This window comes from Sinocyclocheilus grahami, unplaced genomic scaffold, assembly GCF_001515645.1.
Source record: "Sinocyclocheilus grahami isolate Dianchi unplaced genomic scaffold, SAMN03320097.WGS_v1.1 scaffold2735.1, whole genome shotgun sequence".
NCBI lineage: Eukaryota > Metazoa > Chordata > Actinopteri > Cypriniformes > Cyprinidae > Sinocyclocheilus > Sinocyclocheilus grahami.
In genome coordinates, this window is record NW_015507913.1 from 24945 (window position 1) to 38137 (window position 13193).

The window sequence follows — 13193 nt, forward strand, 5'->3', positions numbered from 1 at the left end:
AAAAATTTGGGACACTGTACAAATTGTGAATAAACACAGAATGCAATGATGTGGAAGTTTCAAATTTCAATATTTTATTCAGAATACAACATAGATGACATATCAAATGTTTAAACTGAGAAAATGTATCATTTTAAGGGAAAAATAAGTTGATTTTAAATTTCATGGCATCAACACATCTCAAAAAAGTTGGGACAAGGCCATGTTTACCACTGTGTGGCATCCCCTCTTCTTTTTATAACAGTCTGCAAACGTCTGGGGACTGAGGAGACAAGTTGCTCAAGTTTAGGAATAGGAATGTTGTCCCATTCTTGTCTAATACAGGCTTCTAGTTGCTCAACTGTCTTAGGTCTTCTTTGTCGCATCTTCCTCTTTATGATGCGCCAAATGTTTTCTATGGGTGAAAGATCTGGACTGCAGGCTGGCCATTTCAGTACCCGGATCCTTCTACGCAGCCATGATGTTGTAATTGATGCAGTATGTGGTCTGGCATTGTCATGTTGGAAAATGCAAGGTCTTCCCTGAAAGAGACGCCGTCTGGATGGGAGCATATGTTGTTCTAGAACTTGGATATACCTTTCAGCATTGATGGTGCCTTTCCAGATGTGTAAGCTGCCCATGCCACATGCACTCATGCAACCCCATACCATCAGAGATGCAGGCTTCTGCACTGAGCGCTGATAACAACTTGGGTTGTCCTTGTCCTTTTTAGTCCAGATGACATGGCGTTCCAGTTTTCCTAAAAGAACTTCAAATTTTGATTCGTCTGACCACAGAACAGTTTTTCACTTTGCCACAGTCCATTTTAAATTAGCCTTGGCCCAGAGAAAACGCCTGCGCTTCTGGATCATGTTTAGATATGGCTTCTTTTTTGACCTATAGAGTTTTAGCCGGCCACGGCGAATGGCACGGTGGATTGTGTTCACCGACAATGTTTTCTGGAAGTATTCCTGAGCCCATGTTGTGATTTCCATTACAGTAGCATTCCTGTATGTGATGCAGTGCCGTCTAAGGGCCCGAAGATCACGGGCATCCAGTATGGTTTTCCGGCCTTGACCCTTACGCACAGAGATTGTTCCAGATTCTCTGAATCTTTGGATGATATTATGCACTGTAGATGATGATAACTTCAAACGCTTTGCAATTTTTCTCTGAGAAACTCCTTTCTGATATTGCTCCACTATTTTTTGCCGCAGCATTGGGGGAATTGGTGATCCTCTGCCCATCTTGACTTTTCTGGCCTCTTATTGCTACCTGTCCCAACTTTTTTGGAATGTGTAGCTCTCATGAAATCCAAAACGAGCCAATATTTGGCACGACATTTCAAAATGTCTCACTCTCAACATTTGATATGTTATCTATATTCTATTGTGAATAAAATATAAGTTTATGAGATTTGTAAATTATTCCATTCCTTTTTTACTCACAATTTGTACAGTGTCCCAACTTTTTTGGAATTGGGTTTGTGTGTGTGTGTTAGATTATGTATATGTTATGTATACATTATGTATATGTTTCCAGATGTAATTGTGTGTTACGTTAATATATATAATGGTTTCTCCTGCATCTAATAGCAGCAGTTTTGCCTTCAGTGAGGCTCAGTCCCAAAAACCCAGCACTGGGTCAACTGCTCTGCAGTCCTTAGCTTCAGGTACACACTTCCACAGGATAATTGTTACTACAGTTGCATATGAATATTGTGTATATTTTCTTGTCTTTTTACAAAACATATTAGATTCGGTTTTACAATAATTCAATCCAAATGTGGTACTGAGAGGTCAAGTTTTAACTGGAGTTTATTGCTGAAAGTTGTGTCTCTCTGCAGGCACTTCAGATGCAGTAAATCAGTTGGCAAATGACACTGAAAAGATGAAAATAAAGGATCTAGTCGACAGATCATCAGTCTCTCACAGGCTGACAGCAAACCAAGATCCTTGTGAGTTGAGATACTTTCTCAAAACATCAGAGAGAAAGGAATTATAGTACAATGAGTCAAAACCGATGCTTCTATCGATTAGAGGCCAAAGTTCATGAATTAGATTTAGCAAATATATCATGAATTTGTTTTAAGCATCTGCTGCCTCTCTTTAGGTCCATACAGAGGTTTGCTCAATCTAGGTGCAACGTGCTATCTGAATGCAACCTTGCAGGTGCTCTTCATGACCCAAGCGTTCAGAGAGAGAGTGCTGCTGCTGTTGGTTTCGTCTTCTTGTCTTTTTCATTTGTCTGAACTCTTAGTGTCTAATGAAAAATCGTGCTGAAATGAAAAACAGTTGTTGTCTATTCTTTTAGAACTCCTGGTGACACAAGTGAGAAATTAGAGTCAGCATTAAAGGAACTTTTTAAAGAGCTCAGCAATCAGGTCAGGGGTGCTCAGAGCATCTCAACGGAAGGAATAATCAAGGCTCTCGGTATACAGAGAAGTACGTTTATGATGGGCGCAATTGAATGAAATCCTTCATTGTAACTGCACTGTTTGTGTGTATGAAGTGTGTTGTATTTTCACTTTAATTTCAGTATATGAGCAGCAGGATGCTGTGGAATACTTCCTAGATATCCTAGAGAAAGTAGGCCCTGATTTGGCCGAGGTAGCTTATTTCTTTTCAATATGTAACAATGCAGAAAAATAACAGAACGTTTGCTTGTTAAACAGTGAAGACGGTCCTGTGACTCTTTTAACTGAAACAGGTCTTTAGTGGAACTATGCGGAACAATAGAAAATGTGCAGAAAATCACGAGTCTCATGATGACAGCTCGTTCAAGTCACTACAGATCGCTCTGAACAGCACAGACGAACCGTACAGACTAGTAAGTCTAAATTCAGTGAGCTTCTGTATTCATGATTATGTATGGAAACCCATTTCCGCCACCGCATAAATAATAAATCTAGGTAATTGCGACGGTTTTTCTCACAATTTGCATTTGCGATTTACGCCAATGCCCAATTTTTACGCTTGTGAGTTAATTTCTCACAATTCTGAATTTATATCTCACAGTTGTGTGTTATGAAGTCAAAACCACCAGATATAATTCTGAGAAAAAAAAGTCAGAATTGCATGAAAACAGTTGCAATTAGCTTGTTTTATTTTTTGGCGGAAACGGGCTTCCATAATTGTGTGCCAAACAGAGGCTTGTGTGCAGGTCATCATAAACCGTTTTATTTTGATTTCAGGAAGATGGGGTTCAATCATATTTTGCGTCTACAATATTAGATGGAGATGACCAGATGTACTGCGAAACCTGCGATGAGAAAAGTGATACAACATGGGTAAAATTCATTTTTGCTGCTGTCGGTGTACGTTTAAAAGCCCAATTTTTCCAAAGCTGGTATAGTGCTCAAAGTAGTGCATTCTATTCAGTTATATTTGTATATCGCTTTTCACAATGCAAGTTCTTCCAATGCAGCTTAACAGGTTTGCATTGCTATTTTACACAGAGTTGTGAAATACACGAGTATCCAACAATACTGCCTTTGCACCTGAAAAGGTTTGTGTACAACTATTGGTCATGTGGGTTTGTGAAGAATGATTGCCCCATGGATGTACCGCTTCATTTATCTCTTGGGGTATGTAACCACACTAAACACCACACGATAGACCCTTTCATTTTGGCTATGATAGGATGAAGTTATATCAAGCTTGACTAACACATAAAAAGTATTAGAGAATACAGCCAAATGTAAGTTTTAACATCCGTGAATCTCAGTCTTTACTGTTAAAACCCTGCTTGATGTTGTTTCAGGAGCAGGAATATTGTCTCTATGCCGTGATCAACCACAGGGGGAGCCGTTACGGGGGTCACTACACTGCTGACATCCGATCTTTCACAGAGAACAAGTGGTACTCTTTTGATGACAGTCATGTCACAGAGGTAATGTGTTGTTATTATATATTTAAGACTTAAATTATAAATACCGCTGGTGCTTTATGTCACTGAGCTGTGCTCTTGTGATTTCCTTCAGATCGATGAGAGCAAACTGGAAAGGTAAATGCCAGTAATGTCAAATGACTCTTAATCAACTATGAATGAATGCATATCATATCACATAATTAACTTACAAAGTAACTGCAGTTTTTAATCTTTTAATGTAGGTCTAGGGAAGCTTACTTGCTCTTGTACCGGAAACGTGAGTACATTCACAATTTTGCATGTAATCTGAGATTCTCTTGTGTTGAACAAAGGCTGGTACACTGACAGTAAAACATGCTATTGCATATGCATTGTCTAAATTATTTTTGTTCTTACTCATTATTTTATTAGGGCCCTGCAAGTACAAAGTTCTTTTATGGATTATTTATTTATTTGTTTGTTTTTAAAGTTTAACATGCTCAAAAACTCTTGAAAATTTGCACGCACATCAGAGTGCAAATGGTGCATATATCATACATACAAGTACATAAATGTGTGAAACTTGGCACATACTGTATGTTGTTTTCACTAAGTCAAACAAGTTTCACGCTGACAGTCATTGGCTCATCCAACAGGAAGTCAGCTATTAAGGGTTTTTTAAATAGTGCATGCATTTCAAATACTCCTACTAAAGAGATTCTTCTGATTGTCACTGAATTTAGTGTAGTTGTCCAAAGACACGGTTTTCTCCACAGTCGACAGTCATCCAGTTTCTCAGATGAGGAAGGAAACCCAGAATTCTCACAGCACTCTGACGGATCCCAGAACTGAAGAACTGCTGCGGAGGAGCACAGCGCCATGTGAGTCCTTCTACATTTACCCAAACCGCTTCAGGCTTGGTCAGAATCATGTCAACGCATGATGTTTTGTGCTGGACTTTTATGTTGTATGGTGTTCCTGTTTCCTGTAGTGAGCTTGTAGTTTTTCCCTTTGATTCGTTTCCCAGGCGTGATCTTCTGATCCCCTTTGTGTGCATACAGTCCTTGTGTTTCCCTTGTGCTGTCAGTTGTTGAATGTATTGGCTGCTGTTTCTACACACTTTCATTAAACTCTGCATCTAGATCTACATCCCTGCCTGCTTGCTTTACCTCCCACACATTACAGTGTGACTGATGAGGCCCTTGGTATGCTTCAGATTTCATGAAATTTGCCTTGTAGCACAGAAACATTGTATTGTTCATTTCAATCCATGTTTTATATAAGGTGAATTTCGTCAGGAACACATAAAAGCATTACACTTCATCCAAAACCTGCATGGTTGTTCAGCATGGGTAGGCCAACATAAATGACTTAATAAAGCAACATCCGTGTCTGATGTTTGTGCTTTTATAGCTTCGTCAGCTGCACGGGTGGAGCACGAAGAAGAGCCCAAAACGGACACTACTGAACCGGTGGAAACAGGCAGAGCAGAGGTGATGGAATCTGAGTTGATTTATCATTTAACAGAAATGCAGAAACACTTGTTAAGGGACATATCGAATGACTGGAAATAATAATTTTTTTCAGCAGTGTGGTGGAGCTCATAATAAACCACAACTGGAAGGTATGGATGGAGAAGCCAAGAAGCCAACTGACAATTTATTTGATTTTACTAGCGATGTTACTATAAACACAAAGATTATTAATTTGAAGAGATTCTAAAGAACCTACAAAGAATTCAGAAGGCATGGTCTTTTTAATCAAATTGTTAAAATCATGAAATTATTTTCTTACTTAATATTTTTGTCTTGTTTTCTAGTCCAACTATTTAAACATAAACATTTAAACACCATTTAAACATTGGATCAAGATGCATTCACCTGTACTTGAGAAGCTAAATGACTTACAGTTTGCCTTTGTCCAATCTCTAGTCACATTTTCAAAACTCTAAACACAATTAGCACAACATCCGTCTGTTGTGACCATACCATAAAAACAATTCATGTTGTTTTCACACAATATTCAGTCAATTAACACATTTCTAAAATGCTTACATTTTCTTTTCACACAAGTTTACCCCATACCAAAATCATGGATCTTTCTTATCTTTTTTTTTATTTTTTTTTTTTTTACAAATGCTTAAACACAGCATGACAGAAATGAAGACCTAAAGTTCCAAACTTTAAATATAGTGTAAAGCCTCTAGTTCTGCAACAACAGTAGCAGCTCAAAAGTATAAAAAAAATCTCTCTATATAAAATATTGTAACAACTGATAAGCATTTTTGGTTACACTTTATTTCGATAGTCCACTTTAGACATTCTACTAACTATAAGTAACTTTGTAACTACATGTCAACTAATTCTCATTAATCTGCATCTACATGTCTACTAACTCTCAGAGTAGACTGTTAGGATAGGTTTAGGGTTAGTAGAATAAGTTGACAAAGAAAGTGTTACCGCATTTTTAAGCAACAGATCATAGAAATAGCTGATTCCAGTCTCAGTTGGAAGAATAGTCTGGTGTTGAAGCTCTTTCCATTACATCAACATAGAGTAAAAAATACCTATTTGAATTGGTTTTGTGGATGCAGAACAAGACAAAGAATCAGAGAGAGAGAAAAATAATGCCTGGGAGAGGGAGAGGAATAGTTGGATCAGAAAAAGGGAGAAAAATAAGTAGGGGAGAGGAGTACGCTGGACTATGCAGTTTTATGTTTGTTTGTTTGTTTGTTTGTTTTCCCCTTACACATGTGGAACCTATGAAAGCTTATTTCTGTCATGGAATATAAAGGGTAAAGGGTAATTGTGGCTTTTTTTATCTCATGATTCTGACTTTTTTTTCTTCTCGCAATTGTGAATTTACAGTATCTGATACAATTCTGATAAAGTCTGATTTGCAAGATGTAAACTCGCAATTCCAATAATAGAAGTATCAGCCACCATCCACATCCAACCCACACCCACTGGACAGCAGTTCCAATCAAGCTTCCAATTGAATTCTGCATAGGGGACCCTATTTTTTTTCTATTGTACATTCTATAAAGTAATGACTCATTCAGTTTTAGACAGTATGTTGCCAAGAATTAACAAATTTAACACTTGCAGTAAAAAATGTCAAATGGGGTTCAGTTGAAGGTAACTAAATTACAAAAAACAATGGATTTTTATATTGTCTATATGCAGCTGAAACATGACAAGTAATGCAGTTTTTGTAAAGCCATCAGCTGTTAGTATTTTGACAGTCACTGTGCTATGATTGACTAAATGTGTCTGTTGGATAGAAAAGTAGTGCTAATGTTTTGACCGAATGACTCGATTTTGAATCAGGTTAGCTGTGTTTTGATAGAGTTAGTATATGTAGAAAAAGGTATTCAGCATTTTGAAATGTAGAGTTTGTATTTATTTAACAAAATGTGGTTTTAGCCAGAAAATTCACTATTTGGCTAATTGTGTGATGTAGGTGTGTTGCTGTGTTAAGAGTTTAGAAAAAGTACTTGACGTATCGGTAAACGCTTGTTAGCCATTGAAAAAAGCTGTAAGATGTGTAGTCTTATTTGCTGAAAAAATGTTCACAATTTTGTTAGTTTATGACAAATATCAGACAGTGGGGTCAGAAAAATCATCTTAATTCAAAGGAAAAACAAGATAATTTTTCTTGCCCCACTGGCAGATATTTTTCTCATTTTAATCATAAACAACCAAAATTTTGATACATTTCTTAAGTCATTTGGCTTCTCAAGTAAATGCATCTTGTTTCAACAATGTTTAGATATTTGTAATGGAAAACTAGACAAAATTACTGAGGAAGAAAATCATGTTTTGCAGTGAATTCCTCTTGCTTTTCCTTGGTTGGTAATATTTTTCTTTAATAGTGGTGCCTTCTGCAAATATTTCTTGCAGATTCTTAAGATCTTAACCACTTAATATATGCCAGTGTTTGATTGAGATGCTCATGATAGATGGATATGTTCTCAGTGTCTGCTGTGACGGGGCGTCTGAGGATCCTTGTACTGAGCAGACCAGAGACTCACATAAAGACTCTGGCAGAGATGATTGTGAGTGATGCTCGGTTCTCTGGTGAATCGCAGCTGCAGCACGCTGAAACCATTAGAGATTCTCTTGAAATGTGCAGCCCTGCTCCCCATGCGGTCCTTTGGGTGGCCCGATTAGAGAATAACGAGGACGATTTTAAAGCATTTGAAGAAATCTACAGGCACCTTAAAGAAATCTATAAGCCATTTGCAGCCAGTGAATATATTATGATTGTCTTCACCAGTAAGGGTCATCCCACAGAAAGCAGCAAAGAAAATGCAATGCAGTGTTATGCAGACATAAATAATAATCATGTTCTTGACATTAATGCGGACTTGCATGTCCAGGTGAAAGAACTTGTTACCAAATTGCTAAAGATTGTAGATCAGAATGAGAACCAAAGGCCACGTTATGATGATGCCAAGAAACCACAGAAAAGAAAGCATGAGAAAACTAAGAGCAAGCATAAAAAGGAAAAAGCCAGTAAAAGAAATTTGTAATCAAATCATTGAGAGACAGAGAAGAGAGAGAAATCTACATGAGTGCAAAAGAGAATTGCTTTCAAGTTTGTCAGCGTAAGAAAGATTTAAAGTATCATGAAGAAAAGAGACAAAACTTTGTGTGATTCAGATGTTAGAAATATCATTTAAACGTGAATCATGTTTTTTTCTATATATATTCATATTGGAGTATACAGGAACTGCTGATCTGTTAAATATTATACAATCTCTATACTGTGTGACACTGAACAGTATTTCATAAAGCGCTATACAAATAAAGGTGACTTGACTTGACATGTTGAAAATTCGGATCTTTTCGATTCTGATTTGGGCCACATCAGCTTATAACCCGGGTTGGGAAGGTTACTTTTAAAATGTGTTTCACTACACATTGCAAAATACATGCTTTAAAAAGTCATTTGTAATGTATCTCATTAGATTATGTATCTCTAGTTTAGTAAGTTATCTGGAATACTTAAGGTTAGGGGGCATATTAACTTTGATGTCTTGTTTTTATGTTTACCACCTCTAAATAAAAATGGGTGGCATGAATGCATTTAAAGCTATTATAAATGCACAAATAAGAAAAAAATAACATTTTGAAGATAGAAATATAAGATTACGGGGGAAAAATAAATGATTCGTTCAAAAGGACTGATTCAGGAACTAAACAGCACTGTGTTGCTTGCAGACGCGCAGCTCTTCTGCTGGGGATGCTATTTACAGTAAGAGCAAATAACGATTGATTCTATTCACACTACGTAAAATAGTATTTTCTTTGCAGTTAGTGTAATAGTGATTAGATGTTATTTACGCTTAGTGCACACAGTGGCAGATATTTGCACCTCAGTATTGAAGTACATAAACAGTATGCACAGCGTAAGTAAACAGAATTTACAGCATACCTTTCTTTGTAATTATAGTGTACCTATACAGTACCAATATGCAAAGTTTGGGGAACAAAGGGGTAACAACCTGGAAAATTACAAATCATTTGTAAGTATTTTGAGGGGTACCTATTTTGATATTACCTGGTATGTATGATCTATTATGCTAAACAACAATCTTACGTTTGGCAGTGATTTAGCAAGAAAATACACTTTTTATAATAATACACTGATATTATATTATAGGCCAAGGTATTTTTTAACCACTGGGTACATATTCTATTATTAAAGGATGCATGAAATCAATGAACAATAAAAAACTGGAAATCTTGTGAAATGAGTTAGTCCATGAGTTTCTGCTATGATTTATAATTCACCATGTAGTCCGCTTACCTTATGAAAGCGTATTGTATTTGTTGATCTCAACTGAAATATACCAAATAACTACTTCTGATGTTTAGTTTGCATGACACTGTATACCATCTAAAGCAAGCGTGCCTCTTTCCAGCTGTTCGCAGAAAATAAAATACAACATCATACAACACTGGTATCTCAGTGGATATGTACTCTATAATTGATATGTTTTTAAAGCAAAACAAGTAGAGGATTTAATTTAGTCATCAAACTAAATTAAAACTATTGCAACATTTATTGCAAAAATTACTATATTGCTGGGTTTAAATGAACCCAAAATGGGTTTTTTAATTAAAATCACGCACAATATGACAACAGTAACAACACAGGCAACAGATGATAATAAAAGGTGAGAATTTCTTAGGCCTACACCAGAAATTGACAAAAATGAAAACGAAAAGTCGTAGGCCTAAATTAAAAGTTCAGAAAAAAGCAAATGAACTCCACATTTATATGGTTAAACCAAAATGCTTTTGAAAAGTTTAAAATGGAATAACTTATGTTTAAGGATAAATGTATGATTTTGTTTATTTTGTTCATGTTTTTCACGCACTGATGACTGAACTACCACTGCGGCCAAACCATCATTTAAGCCAAATATTTTTGGATTGTTGTTTGCTGGATTGACTGAACTTAAGTGCAATAAATTGTGTGCCTACAGTTGATTCTAAGAATATTTAATAATTAGCTGAGATGTCCGAAACAGCAGATGTATGAGCATGCGTCTGTTCATCTGTAACTTACCGCCCAGACACGACTGGATAAGGATGATTTTAGGCTTGTCTCACAGTCCAGGACAGTTTGTAGTGTTCAAGCAATTATACATTTCATCTGTGGAGAAAACATCCTCTTCCCCATCAGAATTCACTATGCTGGAAACTCCACAGATTCCAGAGGCGCTTCCATGTCTTGCCACAATCGAATGATTTTAAACCATTAAAGCGCAAGAAGATGCAAAAGAGAAATGAGCTTGGTGCTTGCACGCTAATGTTTTGTGTGTGCACAGACAGCTCCTCTTTCCATTTGAACAGACACATACACATGAAATTATGTCAAAATACCCGTCTCGGCAAGTGTTCTCGTAAACAGTCTGTTCCCTTTCATGGGAACTTCGAACTGCGTCCTCTAGGGGTCACTATGGAGAAACCTAGAGGACGCAGTGTCTCGTTCCCTACTCAGGGAACCATGTTTACATATGTAACCTGAGACGTTCCCTTTCATTGGAACTTCGAACTGCATCCTCTAGGTTTCCCCATAGCGACCCTTTTTCTTAAATTAAATTCAAAATTCGGTCTTAAAGGGACAGCAGCATATATATAAAGATTACACTACGCCATGTTATTTCACACTTAATTATAACATCTCTTTACCTGAATACTACTGTTACACATTATTTTATTTCTAACTTTTATCTAGGCTTTTATTTTTATTTTTTTTACTGACTGACTGCTCTTAATCATGTTTGTCTTTAATCATGAGTTTTTGCTGTGGTATTGAAGAAGTACTTAAAGTGTGCTTTAAGAAATGAATAGAAAGCAAAGTTACATTTATATGAATTTGTTTTTCTTGCTGATCTGAAAAATTATCTGAACCGTGTCTCAAAAACCGCAATATGATCCGAACCGTGAACTTTGTGATCCATTGAACCACTCATATATACATATATATATATATATATATATATAGTGTTCATATACATACTCTACTGTTCAAAATTCTTACATCGGTAAGAATTTTTATGTTTATCAAAGAAGTCTCTTCTGCTGCAAGTCTCCAGCGCTGCATTTATTTGGTCAAAAAACATGGTCATATTGTGAAATGTTATTTTAATTTAAAATATCTAAGAATATCTGTTAAAATGTAATTTATTGCTCTGAATTGTCTCTTAGTGTCAGCACAGTGTATACTCAACTCATCCTTTTCTCATCATCTCCATATTCAAACTCCACATTGTTAATTAGGAGTGCTAGACGGTTTCTGTCGGAGGACTTGTCCTTCATTGGGTAAATCTTAAGGCAATACAAATTCAGGACAGTTACCACAATAATATAGGTTTTTATAACATTGTTACACACACAGCAATTTACTGATTAATGCCCACATATTGTATTAAAGTAGCAGTCAATGTCAGATTCTGTTTTTAAGGCCTTTGAAAATTACTTACATCATCTCCCTTTTTTCTAAGCTTCTTCTAAATTCAGGTGTGCATGGCACCAGAGAATCCTCAATTATCAGTTCAGAAGCATTAGATATGGAATTCAACAGAAGTCATTTTAGTTTCATAAATCAACCAAAAGTTCCCAAAGCTTTGGTCTTAGTAAGAATCTATGCAGATGTGCAGTGTATCTACCACTTCCTGTCCACAGCCGTTGTTCCTGCAGCGCACAGCATTATGGGTAGGCCCCTCCAGCAAGTTTCTTGGTGGCTGTGAACAGGTTTGTCTGATCTCGTCTCTCCAAGTAGGACAGGCAGCCTGGACACTTCAGAAACGGGCTTCAGATTACTGTGTGACAGACTACAGTATAAGCATGAACTGTGTTACGTATCCGGTTCATGAACTTCCGTCTGCTAGCCATCAGAGGTCACCCTTTCCACTTCATTGACTCTCGCACTACACTGTTGCATATCACCCCGGACTACATATCCCATCATTCATTACACTGATTGCACACAGCACTGATTGCACACAGCACTGATTGGACACAGCTGTTTCATATCACTCACTCACTACTTAACACTCATCCGCTTATCGCCAGCAGTGATAGCTACTCTACAGATCCCTCGTTAGCTTCCTAGCCTAGCCTAGCCTAGCCTAGTCTTACCTTGCCTTGTCTGTTTTCTCGGTTTCTGATCTTTGCCTGTTTTCCTGGATTTATCCCTTTAGTCTTGCCCTTTTGATTCTGTTCGCCATTCGTTGACCTTCGCTAGCCCTAGGATTATTCTTGTGTCTTGCCCGCCATATACCTGTTTGCCACTGTTCGACCCTGCCTATGTTTCTGACCTCCTCTGCTTTAATAAAGCTTGAACATGGATCCGCGTGTCTCATGTCTCGTCAGCGCCGTAACAAACTGGTTGTTTTGCTAACTAAATTGTGTATACTTTAAAGGGACAGTTCACCCAAAAATGAAAGTTACCCCATGATTTCCTCACCCTCAAGTCATTCTAGGTGTCTATGACTTTCTTCTTTCAGACGAATCCAATTGGAGTTATATAAAAAAATGTCCAGGCTAATCCATGCTTTATAATGGCAGTGAATGGGTGCTGAGATTTTAAAAGCCCAATAAAGTTTACGCCTGCGTAATGAACGCGCGTACGACAGTCAGCAGAAACTAGAGATTTAGGTTTATAAAATTTAAAATATGGATATGTTTCTTGCACAAACGCATTGATTCCCTTCAGAAGGCCTTTATTCACCTCCCGGAGTCGTATGGAGCACTTTATATGATGGATGGATGTACTTTATTGGACTATTGAAAAATAACACTTATCTGTCTGTCTATCTCTCTGTCTGTCTGTCTGTCTGTCTGTCT

General features: G+C 37.1%; 1 protein-coding gene across 2 annotated transcripts in view; it reads left to right on the top strand.

The window, feature by feature from the left end:
• Window positions 1-8920, top strand: part of LOC107575582 (ubiquitin carboxyl-terminal hydrolase 13-like) — an 11082-nt gene extending 2162 nt beyond the window's left edge. Inside the window, exons 6-20 of one of the 2 annotated variants that reach the window (XM_016261935.1) lie at window positions 1575-1651; window positions 1826-1936; window positions 2092-2194; window positions 2293-2423; window positions 2518-2588; window positions 2689-2808; window positions 3173-3268; window positions 3437-3565; window positions 3742-3870; window positions 3962-3984; window positions 4092-4126; window positions 4605-4709; window positions 5242-5321; window positions 5416-5452; window positions 7806-8920. In XM_016261935.1, the coding sequence (XP_016117421.1) occupies window positions 1575-1651; window positions 1826-1936; window positions 2092-2194; window positions 2293-2423; window positions 2518-2588; window positions 2689-2808; window positions 3173-3268; window positions 3437-3565; window positions 3742-3870; window positions 3962-3984; window positions 4092-4126; window positions 4605-4709; window positions 5242-5321; window positions 5416-5452; window positions 7806-8362 (1804 nt within the window). In that variant the 3' untranslated portion in view covers window positions 8363-8920. The remainder of the gene's footprint in view (window positions 1-1574; window positions 1652-1825; window positions 1937-2091; window positions 2195-2292; window positions 2424-2517; window positions 2589-2688; window positions 2809-3172; window positions 3269-3436; window positions 3566-3741; window positions 3871-3961; window positions 3985-4091; window positions 4127-4604; window positions 4710-5241; window positions 5322-5415; window positions 5453-7805) is intronic. The other variant, XM_016261936.1, reaches the window with a different exon arrangement.
• Window positions 8921-13193: the final 4273 nt, after the last annotated feature.